This window comes from Equus caballus, chromosome 20, assembly GCF_041296265.1.
Source record: "Equus caballus isolate H_3958 breed thoroughbred chromosome 20, TB-T2T, whole genome shotgun sequence".
NCBI classification, from domain to species: domain Eukaryota; kingdom Metazoa; phylum Chordata; class Mammalia; order Perissodactyla; family Equidae; genus Equus; species Equus caballus.
Genome location: NC_091703.1, coordinates 40,192,295 through 40,214,500, shown reverse-complemented (window position 1 = coordinate 40,214,500; position 22,206 = coordinate 40,192,295). Strand labels below are relative to the sequence as shown.

The following is a 22,206-nucleotide window of genomic DNA, read 5'->3' as shown; positions in this document are numbered from 1 at the left end:
GATGAATGGATAAATAAATGTGTTCCGTACAAAGGGATATTACTTGTAATGAAGAGGAATGAAGAACTGCCCCACGCTACAACATGGATGAACCTTGGGAATATTATGCTAAGTGAAAGAAGCCAGTCACGAAAAGGTCACATATTGTATGATTCCATTTATATAAAATGTCAGAATAGACAAATCCATAGAGACAATAAATAGAGGTTGCTTAGGGCTGGGGGTGGGTGGTGGAGCGAAAAATGAGGAGTGACTGCTAATGGGTGTGGGGTTTCTTTTTGGGGTGATGAAAGTGTTCTAAAATTGTGTTGATGGTTGCACAACCCTGTGAATATACTAAAAACCGTTGAGCGATACACTTTAAATGGGTGAATTTTTTGTTATATGAGTCATATCTTAATAGAGATATGTTATATCACATATATATATGGTCGGCGTACAGCCCTGGCCTGACTTGAATGCTTCCTGTTTAACTGCACCTTCCGGCTTTGGTCTGGAGACAGTCGCTCTGTCCCTCCCTACCAGGCCCGGCTCAGTCCCAAGCTGCCCTCGGTCACCAACTCTTGCTACACTCCCCCATACACACTTGTGCTTTCCCTCCCCACAGCGCTCTGGACAATCCTGCCATGCTCCCCTGGGTGAGGGTCTGGGACTCCCAAACCCTTTCTCAGACTCCTCCATGCAGAGAGGGTTGGCAAAGCCATGCTTGAGGTGCATTCCTGACCTTGCATCCCCAGACGGGCCTGCGCAGCAGCCCCACTGTGAAGAGGTCATATGCCACTCTTCGATCCTGGGTCCTGAACCAGCTCAGCTCCACTGGTGACTCCTGGAATAGGAGAGTCAGCCCACTGCCCTTGGCCTGCCCTTGGCCTTTTCCCCTTCCTGCCAGCTACCTGAAGTTGGATGAGTGGGTGGGAGTTACAGGAAGGAAAGGAAGGATGCCCCAAAGAACTAAATGGAGTGTTTGGGGGAGGAGAGTGTACAGGAGAAGGAATAGTGCCACAGACTGGTGGGGAAGCATGGAACGTCTTCTGGTTTGGCCCCCGCCCCTCACAAGCACAGAGACTCAGGAACTCGAGCACAGGCTTTATTCAGGAGTCAGGGGCTGCTTCCCTTCCCTGGCCCCTGCCTGCCCCACCCAGAGAACTCTGCTCGGGTGAGGCTAGTCCCCTTACACCGCCCCCCAAGTTACACAGGCAAGTAGGGGAGGAAGGCACTCAGGGAGAACCCCTACCCTGCACAGGCAGGCAGCCCTCGGCCAGGCAGGCAGGGCTCTCCCCAGAACCCCCACCCACCCGCCCCGGACTGAGAGAGGAGAGGCAGGAGGAGTCCAGGCCAGGTGTGCAGTCGTCGGGCAGCAACCTGAGCTCGCAGCCGGCCAGGCCTCATGCCCCAAGATGTCTGTGGGTGAGTCACATGCCCTGCAGCCTCCAGAGGGCCTTCAGCCAAGATGTGTCTTGTTTGGGGGGCTGGGGACAGGGTGAGAGAGATGGCAGGAGGACAGCTGACCTCTTCACCCTGGGAAAGCAGGAGGCACTCCTGGGAACAGCCCAGGACTCAGATGGCTCCAGGAAGAGGCCAGGGGACTGGAGGGGCCAAGGGGCTCCTGGGACATCCTGAGATCTTCTGTCCCTAGAAGAGCAGGCCATGGCCGCAGGACAACTGGAGAACGGGCACTTGAGGCCACAGGAACACCACTCAGAGCAATGTGCAGCTAGCTGAGGAGCGGACTCCCTGGAGGCAGAGGCACTCCTGGGGCACTGCCAGGGTGTGGCCCTGTAGAGGCCTCCTCAGGGCACAAGCACACTGGCCTCGAGTCCGGCCAGAAGGTGGGGTGAAGGGGGGCTGCTGGGCCACAGAGCAGGACCTGCCCAGTAAGCTGTGGCCTCTTACTCAGAGAAACACACTCCAGAGGGGGCGAGGCCAGGGTGCCCCCACCAGGCCTTGCCTTCGAGTGGTGACCCCTTCAGAAGATTCCAGCCAACACCAGGGGAGGCAGTAGTAGCAGTCCCAGGAGAGGGACCCAGACACGACCACCGCCCGAGTTCAGCCCTGACTTGATGCCAGGCTTTCCAGGGCCCTCTGCACCTGTGGGAAAGGAGAGGCTTTGCCTTAGCCTGGAGACAGCTCTGCCTGACCTCCCACCCACCCCACCAGGCATGCAGGTGGCAGCCCAGCAGCCAGGGAGGAAGCTCCTACTCAGAAGGTGCATGCCCCGCCATGCCCATACCATCTATGCCAGGGGCAGGGAGCTGACATTCTGGAGTCAGGAGGGAAGGTAGGGCAGACGCTACAGGCCTTACCTGGCAAGGACGACTGCAGGACCAGGGTACGCCCACCTGTGGCATTAGCGGTGGCAGAGGTATTGGGGGAGTTGGGCAGGGACTTGGAGGAGGTGTGCCCCATGTGGTCCAGTGTGGCCTGCAGCTCACCTGGCTCATCCTGGACTGGAATAACTGAGGCCGAGACCTCAGTGGAAGGAGGTAACTCGGCCTCAGCCTCGCCCTCCTCCGGGGAGTAGGGTAGTGGCTCCTGTGTCCCTGTTAGGGACACCTTAGGGTGCAGAGAACTCTCTGGGCTTCTGGAGGGCATTCTTGTCCTGCTGGCCTCTCTGTCTGCTGACTTGGGGGTGGGATCATGGGTTGATTTGGGGAAGGTGGCTGGCCCCTCATCCAAGGAGAGCTGGCTGTGAGTTGCCAAAACGGAAGGGACCTCAGTTGCCAGGGAAGATGGGGCCTCAGTTACCAGGTAAGGCAAATCCTCAGCCTCTTCAGGGCCTCTAATGGGTTCTGATAAGAGAGATAAGGCCTCTCATTAGTGCTGCAAGCAGGACCTCACATCCCTCAGCCCACAGGCATCAAGGTGAGGCCACCAAATGTCCTACGAAGACACACATACGCACACCTCTCCAGCGAATATGTCCCTCATTGCTAATAAATGTTATTTCTTGTGATTGACACAGTTACTCCTCCATCCAAGTCTTCCTCTCTCTGCACTCTCACCTCCACTTTTCGGGGATTTCTCCAGCTGGAGTCCCGTTCCTAACACGCCTACCGCGTGGCAGGCCCAGTGGTGCGAGTCCCTCTGGCAACGCCCACCAAGAGGCCCCTCCCACCCCAGGCCCTCTCCACCTGGCCACGCCCACCTCGCCCGCGCTCGGAAACTGCCGGACTCTGCTCTAGCTTTGGCTTGGAGGGTTGAAATCCGGTCACTTGGAATGACAGGGAGCCAAAGTGGCTGCGCAAGGAGGGCAGAGCGGGCTTGGCAACTCGGATGGGGTGGGGCCGTCGAGGGCTCCTGGAGGTCGCATCCCGCCGGGCCCCTCACTGCCCACGCACCGCTCGGGGAGCCAGGGGGACCCTAGACCATCAGGTCACCGTCCCTTCCCTCCCTTTCCTCTTTCTCCCCACCCCATCCCCGACTCACCACAGAGGGAGATCTCACAGTGGTAGCCAGAGGGACACTGGGAGCACGGAGTCCCCTCCTGGTAGGGCCTCTGCCTCTTCACGTTCCCCCTGCAGGAGCCGAGGAGGATGCTGGCGGGGAGGGGAGGTCCCTGCCAACTCCTGACGCTATTATCCCTTGTACACACCCCTAGTCCAGAAGTACCCCCGCGGCTTACTTGTTCCCGACTAATTTGCTGGGCCAATGAGAGCAGACTCCCATCCGTGCCCTCCTCACAGGTCCCGCAAGACTGTAGAGTGTAGGCCCTAGACTGCCGCGCCACCTCTTCCTTAGACTGTGTCCCACTCAGCCCTCCCCTGGGCTCGGCCCACCTCCTCCCCCCAGGGCTCCCTCGGGAGGCACTCACGGGGGCTCGTAGTTGCAAACCAGCAATTGGATGTTGGTCTCCTCAACTCCCTGGAGCTTCTCGCAGAAGTGGGAGCCACAGCCAATCCGCTCGGTCTTGGCCCAGACCACCTGAAGGAGGGCAAACCCAACAGTTTGGCCTGGGTAGGTCGGGCCCTGGCTCTCTACACCAGCTTCTATGGGTGGGAGAGGAGGAACCCTATGGCCTGTCAGATCCGAGTCTCTGAGGACACAGCTTCAGGACAAAACTCTGGACAGAGGGCCGTGGGGGGGCGGGGCAGGGGTGGTATTTGTCCTGAACATCCTCTCCCCTGCCAACCACACACACAGTTTCACCAGGCCTCTCTCCCTCTGAAAACCTTCCCTTTGGAAATACTGTCATAAATTGTTCTTGCCCGCTCTCCCTAAACGCACTTGCATTTTAAATAAGGGGTATATCCAAAGGAATAAATCTCAAACGGGAGAATCTTAGATATCAGCAATCAGCAACAACCAAAGTCCAAGGAATGGAAGGGGAGGAGCCGTTGTGGAAATGGAACTTTCCCCATATCACAAGTAAGCAGGGAGCTGCTTGGCGTCTCCCAGGCAGAAATGACCCCAGAGAGCGTGTGCACTCAGCCCTAGAGAAGGTTGGGGTGGAGGTGGGGCAGAGCTGCTCCTGCTGGGCACCGATAGCAATCCCTACAGAAGGATGTGTGGGTATGGGGGATGTGAGCTGTGACAGAAGACAGAAGGAAGGGGGCAGGGAGGGCTGCTGGACCCTCACAACTTCCTGATCTGGGTGGGTGATGTTGGGATTTCCTTCCTTAAAGATTAGCGCTAAAAATACCACCCAAAAGGGGCACTGGAAAATGGAATTAGTGGATATGGGTGGGAAGATGGTGAGTGTGTTTTCCTTTTTTAAAAAATTGTCATCTTATTGTTTGAAAAAAATAGGTATTGGGAGGAGAAAAGGAAGAATTCAGTAACACTGTTAACTCCCCTATGTGAGCACACACACGCCCCTACACTCTCATCTGCAAACTCAAACTTTCAAAATGCAGCAAGAACCCTGACACAAGCACAAAGTGCCTCAGAGGCAGGAAATGCTCTCACAGGCTCCTGAAACCTTCACTCCGTGACCATTTGCTCTTATCTTACACATAGTTTTTAAAAGCTAAAGAAAAATCAGACAAACAAAATTGTTGATTTGTCCTTTTGCTCCCTGGCAGACTAGAAGCAGCAACTTAGACATCGTGAGAAATGACAAAAGAGGGAGAGGGAAAGCAAAGAGAGAAGTCAGGGGGCATTCACGGCTGGGGGAACAGCCCTGCGTCTTAGGTCAGAGGACAGGACTGCTTAGAGCTGTCGGCTCGCCTAGTACACTAACTACTGTCCAGGAAACTAACTCAGATCACTTGGCACCCCCGAGGTGGAGAGGGGCCCCTAGGTTTTCAAAAGCCTGTGCTTTCTAAAGAATCAACCGAAAACGGGTCAGACAGTTTGAGCAGCAGACTCTGTCGGGGGCCTGGACTCCACATGAATGGCTGTGGAAGGACAACTTTTATGAGGGATCTAAGGGGGCTTAGCGTGTGGACTAAGGGACTCCCGGCCGCGGAGGGAGAGGTGGTCCCGCCCCCCGGCCCGCCTCGCACCTGCGTGTAGTGCCCGCACATCTGGCCCGGGTCGCAGGTGCCAGCGCTGAGGTTGTAGTGGTCGTGCTCTTGGTACCACTGCTCCACGGCCAGCGGCACGTCCATGGCCTCGTCCGTGATGGCGAACAGGTTCTCGCCGCGCCGCCCACGCTCCTTGTTGTGGCCCCAAATGCACTGCTGCGCGTAGGCCTTGGCGAAGGCGGCCAGCTCCTCGTCCCACCTCTGCGGGGCAGGTCAGGGAGGGAGGTGAGGACGCTTAGGGCTCGGTGGAGGCAGGAGTGGGGGGTGGGAGAAAAGAAGGTTGAGGGTGTCCTGGGGACCTCTGGAGGCCAGAGACCCTCCCCTCCTTAGCAGAGTGACTCTTGGCTGTGATCTGGAAGAAGTCTCTGCTCCTGGTGGGCTCCTGTGGGGAGGTGGGAGGGTGCCACCCCAGGCGGTGAAATTAGCAAGGTCAGGACCGTTCACCAGCTTTGCAACTTTGGACAGATTGCCTAGCCTTTCTGAACTTTCACAGGACTTTGGGAAAAACAAAGGAGATGATGTTTGTGACAATGCTATTAGTAATTAATATTAATATCCTTCTATGTGAAAGGTGGGTGGCAGCGATGCCCCTCCTACCTCCCAGGGCTGCCTGAACCGCTGTGAAGCCCCCAGGATGTCCAGCAATGTTCAAGGGCTGGGGTGTTTATTCAGCTGTCCTCCTCCCTGGCCCACCCATCGTAAATCTGACTTGAGTGGCCAGCACTCCCCTCTCAGCTCCCACTCTCCTCTTGGGACAGCCCACTCTCCATGGGTTTACCAGCTCCAGGCTTCCCTCTCCAGTGCTGTTCCCAAGTGCTCTCGACTCTTGTCAACTGATAATCCTTTTCCCCAAGAAAATTGTCTCTGTGTGACCCTGATCGAGAGGCCTATTTTCAGAGCCTTGGTGGCCAAAAGAGGTGTCAGATCCCAAAGGTAGTCGTCTCCAGTTGGGGACCCCAGGTGAAACAGTGGGAGGGGGCATTTTAGGTTAGGGGGCCTCTGAGGTTCTGTGTCCCTGGCTGGGAGGACAGGCCCAGTGTGGGTGGGAGGATGGATTAACAAGGCATCTGACCAAGAGATTGGGGAGGGAGGCCTGGATCCCATTAAGTTTTGTCCTTGGCCTCTCCTGGAAAAGGGTGGCCTGGCGGCAACTCTTGCTCCACCCTCCGGAGGCCCAGCCAGCTGCGGGAGCCAGACACCCCATAAGGCGCCAAGAGCTTGGGTGACCCTGAGGGGAGGGGGCTGTGTGGCCACACCCACTCCCCCCCATCCAGGGTTCTCAGGAGCAGTTGCCTGGGGTGCGGATGGGAGCACTGGGCTAGGACAGCCCCACTGCCGTGACTTCAGGTGAATTCCTCTCCCTCTCTGGGCATTTTGTCCCTAGTCACTGGTCCTTGAAGTTCTCTCAGACTCTGGCAGCAGTGGAAGATAGGGAGTGGGAAAGGGGCAGGGTGCTAGGGACCAGGATCAGGGTGTCTGGAATGACCTGCAGGGCTCCAGACCAGACTGTAAGCTCCTTCGGGACAGGGCGCTGACGTATCCCAGTGTCTGGCTCGGTGCTGGCACATGGCAGATGCTCAAGAGCTGTTTGTCAGCTGTTGACAACTGAGACAAGGCCCTGCTTACCACGGTCTCCCCTACAGAGCCCATTATCATTTCCATTCTGACTACGTGCCCAGAGTCCCACCATTAGAGAGTCATTCCTTTGGGTCTTAAGGCTTCTCAGTTGTCTGGAGACCCTGTGGAGTTTAAAGAGTCATGGTACCCACCCACATTGGCCACATAATCACCATCTGAAAGCAAATCCACTCATTCATTCATTCACTCACTCGTTCATTCATTCAACACCTGCGCACCGTGCCAGCCCTGGGGCAACAGCAAAGACCAAGAAGCCCAAGGTTACATTGTCATAAACCATTAATTGGGCCACAATGTGGTGACTGACAGATATGCCATAGGTAGTATAGAGGCACCAGAGAGGGCCATTTAGCCCAACCTGAGGTGGAGAAGGAGGCACTAAGCTGAGCGTTAAAAGGCAAGGTTTGGCCAGGTGGACAGGGGAAAGCGTCCTGAGCAGAAGGCACAACGTGAGCAAAGGTGTGGAGGGGAGAGACAGTGTTATGGCTGGGGGAGAGACTCCTCCTTCAGGTTACTTCAGTAGGAGGAGTCGGCAGGCCAGGGGCTGGAGAGGTGGGCAGGGACCAGACACAGAGAGCCTCCTCAGGTGCTGGGGCTTCACACTGAGGCGGTAGGGAGCCAGTGGGAGCCACTGAAGGGTTTTGAGCGGGGTCAGCCTGGTGTGTTGGATCATTCATTCTGGTGGCAGAGGCGAGAGGCTGGGGAAGCAGGTAGAGGCTGTTCTAGTTCTCGGGAGAAGAAAAGAAAGATCGAACCAGGGTTGTGCCAAAGGGATGGGAGGAGGTAGGATTCAAGGGAAAGTGAACTTTCTGGGAGGTAACGATGGTGATGGTTAGATGTGGAGGCTGAGGGAGGGAGAAGAGTCGTGATAACCCCCTCCTGCCTCACCCTGGATCCATACCTCCTTTTATTAATTGAACGCTCATTGAGCACTTACTATGCGCCAGGCACTGTTCACATATTCACTCATTTAATCCTTACAACCACCCTACAAGGGAGTTGTTATGTTGTTATCATCCCCGATTGACACATGAAGAAGCTGAGGCACAGAGAGATTAAATACCTTGGCCAAGGTGGTCCAGCTCATAAATGGCAAAGTCAAGATTTGAACCCAGGCCATCTGGCTCCAGAGTCTCTGCTTCCCTCCCTGCTGAGGTTGAGCCTGAGTCTCATCCCAGATTTATCCTGGTGTCCCAGTCCAGCCTTATCTCCACCCCCTCCTCCGATCACTTACCACCAGGCATCAGCCTGTGCCCTCAATACCCTAACTGCTTCCCAGAATGTCGCCCCACCCCCCAGGTCCACTTCTGTCTGCAAAGCAGCTCCCAGCCTGTGTAGCCCCAGCCTCAGCCAGCAAGACTGTAAGACTGATGTAGGGCACCAGGGATCCACAGATGGGGAAACTGAGGCTCAACAACGAGTTTCGGGCCTCTATCAGGGAGCTGTTGGCAGAGCTGGTCCAGCCTCCGGGGCTACTGACACATTGCCGGCAGCTCCTTGTTGCGGAGGCTGACAGGGCTGTGAATGGCGATGCTGTGTGTGTTGGTAGAGACCTTCCTAGATCTTTCTCACTTCTCATCCTGTCTGATGCTCAGGGCAGGGATTGCCAGCCTCATGTGATTGATCAGGAAATGGAGGCCTTTGAAGGTAAAGGGGCCCACCCAGAGTCCCTTTGCCAGATTGGAGCCCCAGGCTCACTGCTGAGTTCTCCAGATGCGACCTTGCTCTCGGGCGCCAGCTCTGGGCCCCTGGACACTGCCCATCACACTCCAGGGCACCTGAGGACGGCTGGAGGGGATGGGCCAGGCCAGCCCTGAGGGAGGGCAGGAAGGGGGTGAATTTCTGACTTTTTCTCTTTCACTCCTGAGCATAAACATCCTGCCCCTACCCCTGCCATCAAATCACTCTCCTCTGACAAAAGTAACCACTGCCTGTGTGTCATCTGGCTTCTGTTGTCTGTAGGCATGTCCGTGGACATTTGCTACATCTGCATGTGTGCCCCACCAGTGTGCAATAGTATTTTTTACGTGTTTTTAGGCTTCATGTAAATATATTCGACTGTATATATATTTTTTGAGATTTCATTTTCCTCCCCCACCCAATGCTATATCTGTGAGATTCAGTCCATGTTGATATATATGTGTCTCTAATGATGACCCCATTTTACAGATGAGAAACTGAGGGTCATTACCAGGTTAAGGGATTAGCCCCAAATCACAGGTCTTGTAGGGGCTGAGACAGAATTTGGACTGTGTGATGCAGACCCCTCTCTGCTGCTCGTTCCTGTTCTCACCCATCTCCCGGGACAGCCCTCCTACCCCAGGGGCCGGGACCCATGCTGCTGGCCCTGTTTCCTCTTCTCATCTCCTTGGAAGACATCTGAAAGGCCAATTTCACCAAGGTTAGGAACTTCCCACGTTCCCCCTCCCAGGGGCACGTGCATTTTCAAAAGTGCTGGGAAGGGGCCATTGGAGTAGGAAGCTGGGATTTCCAGGCCTGGCTCCACCTCCTGTGTGACCTGTAAGCCCCTGAGGGACCAGCAAGTCTCTCTGAGCCTCAGTTTCCTCATCTCTATAATGGGGCTGTTTATGGGGACCTGTGAATTATATAATGCTAGAGAGATGAGTCTCTGAGATAGCTTCAGCTTGGTGGCGGAAGGCATTGGTGGGGGCCCCTGCCCAGCATCCCTTCAATTCTGGCAGGCAAGCGTCCCTGGCTACACTCACCATTTGCAGCATGTCGGCAGCCGGTGGAGACACCTGGGCACGGTAGAGGTTGTGCAGCTTCACCATCACGTGTTTCTCATCATCACTGAGGGCTCCAGCGGGGCCTGTGATGGCCACCAGCAGTAGCAGCAGCGGCAGCAGGAGCGCCAAGAGACTGTGAGAGCTGTGCATGGTGGCCAGAACTCTCTGCCTCTCCCATTCAGGGGTCTGGCAGCTGGATTTAAAGTCCTTCCCACACAAGCACCACCCTGGCTGGGGTGGGTGGGAGAGGCTGTGTCTGGAGGCCTGGCCCAGCTCACACAATGTCTCGGGGAGGGCTGAGTCCACTCCCAGCATTTATCTCCCCTCGGAGTCCTTGGCAAAAGCTCCCTTTCTCTCGGTAACAGGGGCTCAGGCCAAGAGCTGTGTGAGTTTCGCAGTCCCTCCCCAGTTGTGGACAAGTTCTCCAAGGTCAAAATCACAGTAACCTCTGCAGATCTATGACTGGTAGCACCCAGGTCACACCCACTGGGTGCTGAGGACAAGCAATAGGAAGGAAACCAAACGGACCCTACCCAGAGAGGATTGGGCAAGAGGAGGAAACTACAGGAGGCTTGTGGAAGGACAGAGGAAGACAGGATGTATTTGGTAAATGTTGGGCCAACCTAAGTCCAATTCCTGGTTCTGCTCCTTCGCTAGGCTGTGTTTTTGGCAGTTCTCTCAGCTGAATCAGTGACAGTAAAAGTACCTACCTCATAGGGCTGGAAGGAGGATTAAATAAGGTCAAATGCATGTGAAGAACCCAGTACAGTATCTGGCACATAGTAGGCCCTCAGTAACAGCAGACAACGGCCACCCACATGGCGTGGCCTTGGCCAGTTCCCAGCCTGATGGGGAGGCAGGACTTCTGTGAATGGGGGGAGGGATCCAGTGTTTCCCACTCTAGCCGTATCCAGAAATAGGGCTTTTCACTTTTTGCTTCCCTATGCCCTTTGAATACATGTGAATGCATGTGCTTGAGGTGCCCATTTGGAAGTGGGATGCTGGGACCCCTCCTGTTCTGAATATGTAGGAAGTTAGAATGTGGTTTTGAAATCAAGGGAGAGCAGAAAAGCAGAGGGGTGAGTGAGCTGGTGCTGCTAGCAGGAGTTCTGAGGGAGGGCATTGGAAGAGAAATAGGCCCAGTGGCCAAGCGCTTGCATTGTAATGACCACCCAGGGGCCAGGACCAAGGTCTTGGTCTTCACGAAGCAGGAGGCTGGAACAAGTACTCTTGAGTTTAGCTGGGATCCTTGAGGTCCCCATTCTCAGTGAATTTAGACCTAGAAAAAGCCTACTCACTGGCTTTGGAAGATGGCAAGTAAACTGTCCCTGCTTAGGCCCTGGGTACAAAAACAAAAGCAAAAGTGAAAACAACTTGGATTCTACCCAAAAAACCCCAAAAACCATTAGAACTAATTAAAAAATTCAGCAAAGTTGCAGGATACAAAATCAACACACAAAACCAAGCTGTGTTTCCATACACTAACAATGGACAATCCAAAAAGGAAATTAAGAAAGTTCAATTTACAATAGCAATAAAAAGCGTATATTACTTAGAAGGTAACTCAACCAAAGAGGCAAAAGACTTATACACTGAAAACTACAAAAGGTTGCTGAAAGAAATTAAAGAAGGGCTGGCCCCGTGGCTGAGTGGTTAAGTTCGCGTGCTCCGCTGCAGGCGGCCCAGTGTTTCGTTGGTTCGAGTCCTGGGCGTGGACATGGCACTGCTCATCAAACCACGCTGAGGCAGCGTCCCACATGCCACAACTAGAAGCACCCACAATGAAGAATACACAACTATGTCCTGGGGGGCTTTGGGGAGAAAAAGGAAAAAGATAAAATCTTTAAAAAAAAAAAAAAAGAAATTAAAGAAGACACAAATAAATGGAAAGACATCCCATGTTCATAGATTAGAAGTCTTAATACTACCCAAAGCAATTTACGGATTCAATGCAATGCCTATCAAAATCTGAATGATAATTTTTTGCAGAAATAAAAAAATCCATCCCCAGAAATTATATGGAATCTCAAGGGACCCCAAATAGCCAAAACAATCTTGAAAAACAAAGTTGGAGGTCTCATACTTAAAGTATCAAGACTTACTACAAAGCTACAGTAATCAAAACAGTGTGGTATTGGCATAAAGACAGACCTATAGACCAATGGAATAGACTAGAGAGCCCAGAAATAAACCCTCGTGCATATGATCAAATGACTTTTGACAAGGGTGCCAAGACTATTTAGTGGAGAAAGGACAGTCTTCTTAACAAATTGTGTTGGGAAAACCGGATATGCACATGCAAAAGAATGAAGTTGACCCTTACTTTATACCATATATAAAAATGAACTCAAAATGGATCAAAAACCTACATAAGAGCCAGAACGACAAAACTCTTAGAAGAAAACATAGGGGAAAAACTTTATGACCCTGGATTTGGCAAGGATTTCTTGAGTATGATACCAAAAGCATAGGCAACAAAAGAAAACATAGATAAATTGGATTTAAAATTTAAAAATTTTGTCTCAAAAGACATAATCAACAGAGTGAAAAGGTAACTCAGAGAATGGGAGAAAAGATTTTCAAATCATATATCTGATAAGGCATTCGTCTCTAGAATGTATGAACAACTCCTGCAATTCAGCAACAAAAAATCCCAAACAACCTGATTAAAAAATGGGCAAAGGACTTGAATAGACTTTTCTCTAAATAAGATACACAAGGGGCTAAAAAGCACATGAAAAGATGCTCAATGTCACTAGTCATTAGGGAAATGCAAATCAAAACCACGATGAGATAGCACTTCACACCTGTTAGGATGACTATTATAAAAAACAGGAAACAAACCCCAGAAAATAGTCAGGGTTGGCAAGGATGTACTGAAATTGGAACCCTTGTGCATTGCTGCTGGGAATGTAAAAATGGTGCAGCCACTGTGGAAGGCAGTGCGGTGGTTCCTCAAAAAATGAAACAGAATTACCTTATGATCCAGCAATTCCACTTCTGCGTATATGTCCAAAAGACTTTAAAGCAGAGATTCGAATAGATATTTGTCTACCAATGTTCATATAGCCAAAAGGTGGAAACAACTCAAACACCTATCAATTAATGAACGGATAAACAAAATGTGTTCTATACATACAATGGGATATTATTCAGCCTTAAAAAGGTACGAAATTCTGATGCATGCTACCACATGGATGAACCTTGAAGACATTATGCCAAGTGAAATAAGTCAGATACAAAAGCACAAATACTGCATGATTCCACTGATGTGAGGGATCTAGAGTAGTCAAACTCATGGAGACAGAAGGTAAAATGGTAGTTTCCAGGGACTGGAGAAGATGGAAATGAGGAGCTATTTTTTTTTAATGAGTACAGAGTTTCAGTTTGGGAAGATGAAGAAGTCCTGGAAATGGATGGTGGTGATGGTCGCACAACAATGTGAATCTGCTTAATGCCACTGACCTGTACACACAGAAACAGTTAAGATAGTAAAATTTGTTATGTATATTTTACCACAATAATAACATATTTTTTAAAACCTTGGGAATTCTTAAATTGGTCCAGAGTGAGGTGAGCTGAGTAGTGGTGGGGGGCAGACACAAAGGTAAAATCGGGTCTGGAGGGAGCTCTCACAACCCAGGCCACTTGGGCCGTCCATGAGGGGGAAAAGAATGCCCAGCTTCTCTCACAATCAAAAGTTATGAAACACGTGTGGAACTGAGCTACCGTGAGCAGCGGCATACAACACAAACGGGAGGATTTCTTTCCCCCAAAATTGAGATGATAGAACAATCTGGAAGATTTTCAAATAACTGTATTTAAAATAACTAAGGAAATAAGTGGGTAGCTGAAAAAGGAAGAAGAAAGACAGGCGGCGGAGTAGAGCATGGTGCGGGAGAGAATTAGGGAGTCCAGGAAAATGGGCTAGTCTGTGGGCCGGGCGGAGAGACTATTGGGGGAAAATCAGAGTGGAGGAGAGAAGACAGGGAGACCAGATCAGACCTACAGCCCAGCCCCCGGGCAGCTCTCCCAGCATGTTTAGCTGACGAAGCTGTGAGACAGGTGTCTTTCCTCTGTGGACAGGAGAACTTGGCGAATGCCCGACGGCTTGGGCTTGAGACAGAAATAAGGAGACTTAGAAGAAAACAGAGACTTCCCAGGGAGTCAAAGTGCTGCAGACCTGGCCTGGGAGATGCTGGGCTCAGGACTGGGGAGGACACAGTTCTCAGACGCCTCCTGGGCAGAAGCAGGCACGGGTCCTACAGGCTGCCCTGGTGTGCTTGCCTCCATGGCCTCTGCCTGGCTCCTCTACAGCAGGGAAAAATAGCTATGTAGGCTCAGCACAATGGACAGCATTCACTCATTCGTTCATTCATTCAACAAAAATTTTACAGAGCTTCTCCATTGTGCCAGGCTCTGAGCCGGATGAATAAGACAGAGCTGGTCCCCACCGTCATGAAGCAGGAGGCCCACCAGAAAGAACGTATAGCATTGAGGATGAGAGTGTGGGGCTTGCCAGCTGGGTGGCCTTGGGCAGGCTATTTCCCTGCTTGCTGGCCTCAGCTTCCTCATCTGTAAATTGGGTTTAGAACAGAACCTCCCTCATAGGATGGCTGTGAGCATTAAATGAGTTAGTACATGGATAGGACTTGGGGTAGTCCTGTGCTCATCAAGTTAGCCATTGTGAATGCGTTCGTCATTATTAGTATTATTATTACAGATGGGAGAACTTACAGGGCCTCAAGTTGTAACAGAGAAAAAATACAGCAGCCTAGCCTGGCTTTTCCTCTGGGAGAGGAGCACCCGTGGCCTGGGTGAGCTCGCAGCTGTAAGGGGAGGACACACACACCTCTGAGGGGCAGGGTCGCTGGTGTGAGTAGTGCAGGGGGTACAGACTGGGGAGCCTGAGAGGGGAGAGTGAGATGGGAACGGAGACTGGGAGGCTGACTGGAGCCAGCCAGAGGGTTTGGGGACCAGGGGCATGCAGCCAGAGAGCCCTGCTCTGCGCGTGCACCGTCCCACGCAGCTCTCAGAGCCCTCGCCATGTGGGTGACCTCATTTACTTCTCATATGACCGCTCTGAGGTGGGTCTCAGAATCACCGCACACAAGGAAACTGATGCCCAGAGAGATAAAGTGATTTCCCCAATGTTGGGGGGCGGTGGGGCTGGGACAAGAGCCTGGACCTGCCGCTAGGGAGAGAGGGAGGTTGAGGGAAGCAGATGGGGAGAGAGAGGAGTGGAGGACAGGAGGTGAAGTGAGGCGAGAGGGAGAGGGAGGGAGAAATGACAGAATCAGATACATGGAGGATTGGCTGTGGTTTCCACGGACTGCGTTTTTATCTGTAAACCAGGACTGAGAGGAAATGTATATTTTCTTTTGCATTATTATCTATACGTATTTTAAATCGTTTCATTTTGAATAGCAGTATAACTCCACCCCAAAAAATTAATCCGAAGAGGGAGAAAAATTCCGCCTCTAGTATTGGCTTCTAGTCCTTGAGCAGGTGCTACTCCAAGTGTGGTCCATGGCCTGGCGCCCTTCTGCCAGATGTTCATTACTGTTCCTCAGCACAACAGGTGCAGAAAACTAGAGTGGGCATTGAGAAAGTCTCACAGCAATTTGACACAGTTGTTTTATGTCTACTGAATCTGTGGTTGAAGCAAATGGGGCTTATATTTTATATATCTGCTTTTCACTTTGTTTTTCTAATTAATTTTTTTAACTTTTTATTTTGAAATAATTATAGACTCACGGAAAGCCACAAAAATAACACAGAGAGTCCCATGAACTCATTACCTAACTTCCCTCAATGGTGCTATCTTAGATAACTGTGGTACGATATTAAAACAAGGAAATTGACATTGGTACAATACTGTTGACTGAATCACAGACCTTGTTCATATTTCACTCACCCATGTACGTGTGCGTGCATATACGTGTAGGTGTGTGTGGTTCCATGCAATTTGATCTCAGATTCATGTAGGCATCCTGATGCAGCCAAGATACAGAACTGAAAACAACTCCCTCCTGCTAACCCTTCATAGTCTCACCCCCACCCCTAACCCTGTCCCCTGACAACCACTACTTTGTTCTCCATAGCTATAGTTTGGTCATTTCAAGAGTATTATATAAATGGAATCATATAGTGTACAATCTTTTGAGATTGGCTTTTCACTAAGCATAAATGCCTTTGAGATCCATGCAGGGTGTTGTATGTATCAATAGCTCTTTCCTTTACATGGCTGAGTAGTATTCTATGGTATAGATGTACCACAGTTTGTTTAACCATTCACTGGTTGAAAGACATTTGGGTTGTTTCCAGTTTTTTGGTTATTATGAATAAAGCTGCTGTGAACATTGTGTGCAGAGTTTTGAGTAAACATGTGTTTTCATTTCTTTGAGATAAATGTCCAAGAAGACAATCACTAGGTCATATGGTAAATACATATTTAGTTTTATAAAAACTGCCAAGATGTTTTCCAGCTGCACTGGATGAGAGGTCTAGTTCCTCCACATCCTTGTCAACGCTTGTGGTTATCTCTGTTTTCTATTTTAGCTGTTATCATGGGTTGAATTATGTCCCCCTAAAAGATATCTTCAAGTTCTAACCCCCAGTACCGAGGAATACGACCTTATTTGGAAATAGCGTCTTTACAGACATAATCCAGTTAAAGTGAAGTCGTACTGGATTCATACTGGGCCCTAAATCTGATGACTGGCGACCTTATAAGAAGGCCATAGGATGATGGAGGCAGAGATTGGAGCGATGCAGCTACAAGCCGAGGAACACAAGGATTGCCAGCAGCCTCAAAGCTGAAAGAGGCCAGGAAGAATTCTTTGCTAGAGCTTTTGGAGGGGGCATGGGCCTGAGGACACCTTGACTTCAGACTTCTGGCCTCCGGAACTGTGAGAGAATAAATTTCTGCTGTTTTAAGCCACGCGGTTTGTGGTAATTTGTTGTGCAGCCCTAGGAAACTGACTCACCATTCTAATAGGAGTGTAGGGAGATCTCACTGTGGGTTTAATTTGCATTTCTTAGCGGATAATGACGTGAACGTCTTTTCATGTGCTGATTTGCCATCCTCTTTGATGCAGTGTCTGTTCATCTGTCTGTTTCTAATTGGATTGCTTTGTTTGTTTTTTTCCTGTTGAGCTTTAAGAGTTTTTTTAGTATATATTTTAGATATAGTCCTTTGATGGATATGTGTTTGTCATTTATTTATATGGTGTTTTATAAAACTATTGGTTTGTGATGGACTGGAAATTTTACGAAAATAAACTGGTCCTTCACCACAGATGGTTTGAGAAGCACAGACCTAGGATCTTTTCTTTTTCTTCCCTTGATGAAACAACAGCACATGTAAAACGTTGGGTCCTGATTTTTCCCCAGATAACTTATCATAAATAACTTCTCCAACTTCCTTTGTATCTTTATAACTACCACTTTCAATGTTTGCAAGATATTCCCTAGAGTAGCTGTGCTGACATTGACTCAGCCAATTCCCAAGGTTAGACATCAGGTGATCGACCTTTGTGGGGTCTTATAAATAACTCTGAGTCACTCGCCTTTGGGCCACAAGGCTTTTTCTTATAATGTGGATGTTATTTTCTTTGTTTCCATTCTCACCGCTGTATCTCAGCTTGCTCCTTTATTAGAATTTAAACGTCAGGCTCAGGCCAGATTGCTGGTTGCCATGTTCTATGTTCTCATGGAAACAAAAGGTCACCAGCACTGAATCCAAACCGCCCAGAAGCCTGGCTTTCGCAGTCCCAGCCCCTTGATGGTACAATGATAGTGGAGCTGCTCTGAAATTTTACTTTAGATCCACCCCGGTGAACTGCAAACCAGGGGTAGCAGGCAGTGAGAAAAACGGGGAGATCATTTTAAAGGACAGACAAGTGCCTCAGATAGCATCAGAGGACCAGTCTATTCAAAATGCTGAAAATAGACGGTTCTGAATCAGGGGGTCATAGAGAAGAAAATGCCAGGCCTCCTTTCCTCTCACCCATTGGATTCACGCCTCTTGCTCCGCCCCCTCACCTGGAAACTGCCCTCCTGCTTTTTCAGAACCGCATTTCAGGCAGGGGCAACCACAGTCTCCTTTCCTTTTCCCCTTTCTCCTTCTGAATCAAAGTTTTGCCCCTCATCTGGTTTACCTCATCCCTCGCACTCCCTTCAGCCCTAAGCAAGAGATGCAAGAGCTGCAGCTTGTCGTGGACCACCTGGGGAGGTCTGAACCTCGCCAGGCCTCCTTCTGTCTGGCGTGGCTGGGCAGGAAAGATGAGGGGACTGATATGGGAATGGTCCCACCCAAAAGCTCGTCATTGCTGGCTTTATGGGGCTTATATGTGGGGGGTCTCAGGAGACTAGAAGTGTCTCTCGTTCCCCTCAGTGCCTCACGCTTTCCCGGTTTATGGAGCTGCTCCTTGCCTTTGCACCCCCTTACCCTCACCCCCAACACCTCCTTCTTGTCACTCCTGCATCAAACTGAAGGTGACACCTGTTCATGGAAACCCTGTAAACCCCTTCTGAATTCTTTCTCCCTGGAGCAATTTCAAGGACTCCTCTCCACACAGTCTTCCCCCTAAGATGGTGGGGTGTTGGGGGTGTCCCCGGGGAAGGGAGCCCACATGGAGGGGGCACCTGGCTCCTGTGAGCCAGGTAGGCCTGAGTTCCTGAGGGCACGTGCCTTACTTGCCTGGAACCCACAGTGTCTGCCCCTCAGGGACGCTCTGGGAAGCCCACCTTCTCTGTATGGTGAATTGTCTTTGTGTTTCTGGGTCCTGTCCTCCCAGAGAGAAGGAAAGCTTCCGGGACAGGGCCAGGTCTTTGTCCTCCTTGGACTCTCGAAGCCCAGCTAAGATGGGCCAGGATATAAACCTGGCGTGAGAACCCTTTTCTGAACAGGCAAGGAGAGGCAATCTGATTTGGTTTAGGTATTTTTTAATTAAAAAAAAAAGAAATTTGAATGATTGAACACATTTAAAAATAAGAATGGTGGGCTTCAAACTTGACTCAATAGATGAGACTAGTCTGTTAAAAATAATCCTTCCTTTTCTCCGTGACGGGGAAGGAGGGGGGAAGAGGAGGTGGGAGATGGGGCCAGGAGAGGGGAGCAGAGGACAGTCACACAGAATGGCGCAGAGACAGACAGAAGGACAGGGAGGCTGGACGAGCACCAGAGGAAGGGAGAGAAAAAGGCCAAGAGAGCTGAGGGGCGGAAGCAGATCAGACCCTTCTAGGCTCTAATCCTGACTCATTCGCTAGCTGGACAAATGATCTACACCCTCACAGCTCACTTTGTTCATATGTAAGATGGATGATAACACCTGCCTCAGAGATTCACTGGGGTGATTCAGTGAAATGAAGGTCAAACACTTAGCTGTTTCAAATAGGTGGAAAGAGCAGAAGGCTCCGCCTCGGCCGGGGCTGAATGGGATCTGCTAATCTCCTGGTCTGGGGTCTCATGGTTCCAATAGGGCCTGAGGGCCTCTGAGAAGAGGACATCATCCTCACAGCAGGGACTGTAACGTATCGCCCCAAAGAGGAGGGCCTGGCTGCCCAGCCGACTCCAAATTTTAACCAGGCCCTGGCTCTTCATCGCCCAGTGGGGATGGAGGCTCCCTCTCCCCGCTAAAATGCCAAGCTCAGCCAATGCCCAAAGCCTGTGGCTGGGAGCCCTTGGCCTCAGCAGGGCTGGGCACCTGGCCCAGACCTCCCCTGGGCCACTGGCTTCCTGGAGCAGACAAATTCCTGACAGAGCACAGCTGTCCCAGGCCTCGCTGGGACTCTCATGGGACAAAAGCAGCCCTCTTTAGGCGTGTGGGGCCAGCTTGGCTCTGAAGCTGGAGTCAGGAGCCTGTGGGAAGGGGTCAGAATGCTGGGGGCTGTGGCTAGGCAAGCAGGAGGGACACCCAAGAGGTGTGTGCCACCAGCAGGAGGCCAGTCTGTGCGGATGTTTGTGCTTGACCCCGTCACAGCTGTCTGGAGGCCAGGAAACCACGGCAATGAGAACTAGAGAAGAGTGTCTATGAGGACGTAGGATGGTGGTAGCAGCAAGAGATCAGAATGGCACACGTGGGACGGTGTGGATACCAGGATGAGGAAGGCCAGATGTCCCACAGCCAGTCCCCTTCCCTCAGTTTCCCAGACAAGAAATTCAAGCCGTTTTGGTTTCCTGCCCGTCTTGTACTCCGTCTCCATCACAGCGTCCCTCATCCAGTCCATCTTCTTTAAAAATGCTTTTCCTACGGAATGCTTCAGGCAGATAAAAATATAGATAATAAGGGGTCGGCCCGGTGGTGCAGTGGTTAAGTTTGCATGTTCCACTTCAGTGGCCCTGGGTTTGCCCGTTCAGATCCAGGGCGTGGACCTATGTACCGCTCATCAAGCCGTGCTGTGGCAGGCATCCTACATATAAAGTAGAGGAAGATGGGCACGGATGTTAGCTCAGGGCCAGTCTTCCTCAGCAAAAAGAAGAGGATTGGCAGATGTTAGCTCAGGGCTAATCTTCCTCAAAAAAAAAATCTCTATATAGATGATAATATCACAAGCACCCACACAGCTACCACCTGGCTTCAGAGCTAGAACGTAGAGGCCCCCAGCATCCCTTCTCTGACCCTGAACACTCTTGCCTTCCCAGATGGTAACCTCTGTCTGAATCTGTTTGACATTTGCATGATTTCCATTGTATTTCAACTATACAGTCTCTATCCACACCCGATATGTAAATATTATTTTGTATGTTGTAAAACATCAGTGCTGTCCAAAGGAACTCTCTGTGAGGGTGGAAATGTTCTTTATCCACACTGTCCAACACTGTAGCCACTAACTGCATGTGGTTATCAAGCAGCTGAAATGTGACTAGTGATTAAGGAACTGTATTTGTTACTTTAATAAATTTAAGTTTAAATAGCCACATGTGGCTAGTGGCTACTGTGTTGGATAGATCCTTCTAAAATTTTTCTCTTTCTTTTTCTCTCTTTTTCGAGATTTCTTGAAGTCGAGGCACGTAGAGGTACCCTGCTCATTTTCCCTGCCGTATAATAGTCTATTGTGTAAATACACAGCCGTCAATTGACCCATTTTCCTACTGATGGACCTTTGGGCTGTTTTCCTTTTTGTCTTCTAATACACACGATGCTGCAGTATCCTCTTTGTACAATGTCTGTATGTCTTCCCTGACTCCTTCAGTTTCAGCGGTGGACAGTCCCATGACCCTGAGCCCAGGTTATTCCGTTGCCTCCTGGCTGCCTGCCCCGCCTGGTCTCTGCCCCTGAGCACACTCATTCTTCTCCTGGCATCCGTCAGCCCACCCAGCCAGGCTCATGTTCTCCAACACCACTTTCACCTGGGTGTTTCCTTCTCAGGAACCTGATGGCTCTCATTGCCTGTCGCATCTGATCTCAACTCCTCTGCTTGGACCCAGGCCCCCACAACCTGGCCTGCCCCATGACTCCCTGTGTTTGCCAACCTCCTTGCAGTCTTCTGCATCATCATGCTGTTCTCACCTCTGTGCCTCATTTTCCATGTAAAGCAAGCATCGTCTCATTCTGGCATGTCTGTCTCCCTGCCCCTCCATGCTTAGTCCACTAATATATTGGAGGGTCCAGCTCAGGCCTCATTTTTGGGGGGCTAGTGTTTCATCCATTCAGGAAACACTCACGAAGAACTGCCCTCCTGGAGCTCACAGCCTGGCTTTCGCTGGCGACTTCATCTACCCCACTTTCCAGCTCTCTGCCTTCCTCTTGCAGCTCAGTATGGATGGAGCTCTGGAATCAAGAGAGGTGCAGGCAAGGTTGGGGTTCACCAGGAGTGAGGGGGCAGGTGTGGCTGGCTTCCTGGAGGCCTGGAAAGGGGACCTGGAGGTGGGAGGACCAACCTCAGTGCAGGTCTGGCCCTCATCTCACAAGATCACCGCCCTAGAGGCCCCGGAGTACGTGCTCATCTGAACACCTCACAAGAGACTGACACACATAGACAGGAATGTCCATTCATAGAATTACACTTCTCTCCTGGAGGTACACCACATGGGAAGCCAATTTATTAGAAGGTTGCTCGGTGAGCAGGCAGGCAGAGAAAAGAGATGCTTGCTATAGAATCTGAGGCTTGTTGACAGGAATCAGGCATCAGTGGCCTGGAGCACCATTGATGCAACAGGGGTAGGCCTGACAGGGGCCAGGACGCTTATGCCAACCACCTGGGGGGCTCTGTCTCCCCAGTCAGGCCATACAGCATCTGCCTCTAAGGCTCTCCTTTCTCTGGGCTTCCATTAATGGCCACTCTCCCTGTCTGATGGGCACAATCTTGACATTAATGTTTCTCTGTGTTGTATCTCCCTTCTGATTTCA

General features: G+C 51.0%; 1 protein-coding gene across 3 annotated transcripts; it reads right to left on the bottom strand.

The window, feature by feature from the left end:
- Positions 1–1,073: 1,073 nt before the first annotated feature.
- On the bottom strand, positions 1,074–10,258 carry PI16 (peptidase inhibitor 16). 3 transcript variants are annotated; one of them, XM_005603857.4, is made up of 7 exons: positions 9,830–10,258; positions 5,445–5,666; positions 3,812–3,921; positions 3,427–3,515; positions 2,304–2,789; positions 1,949–2,088; positions 1,074–1,518 (listed from the first exon to the last, which is right to left on the bottom strand). In XM_005603857.4, the coding sequence occupies exons 1-6, from the start codon at positions 10,163–10,165 to the stop codon at positions 1,967–1,969; spliced, it is 1,365 nt and encodes a 454-aa protein (XP_005603914.1). In that variant the 5' UTR covers positions 10,166–10,258; the 3' UTR covers positions 1,074–1,518; positions 1,949–1,966. The 3 variants fall into 3 exon arrangements, with proteins under 3 accessions (XP_005603914.1, XP_005603915.1, XP_070100592.1); XM_005603858.4 differs by having other exon boundaries at positions 1,074–1,469; XM_070244491.1 differs by having other exon boundaries at positions 1,074–2,088.
- Positions 10,259–22,206: the final 11,948 nt, after the last annotated feature.

What these genes read in the sequence shown, in the direction of transcription:
- PI16 (XM_070244491.1), bottom strand. Translation starts at nt 10,165, where the DNA reads ATGCTGGGAGTGGACTCAGCCCTCCCCGAGACATTGTGTGAGCTGGGC. An exon ending in CTGCCGACATGCTGCAAATG is followed by an intron (nt 5,667 to 9,829) that starts GTGAGTGTAGCC and finishes CCTGCCCCGCAG; the next exon opens with AGGTGGGACGAGGAGCTGGC. An exon ending in TGTGCGGGCACTACACGCAG is followed by an intron (nt 3,922 to 5,444) that starts GTGCGAGGCGGG and finishes GCCCTCCTTCAG; the next exon opens with GTGGTCTGGGCCAAGACCGA.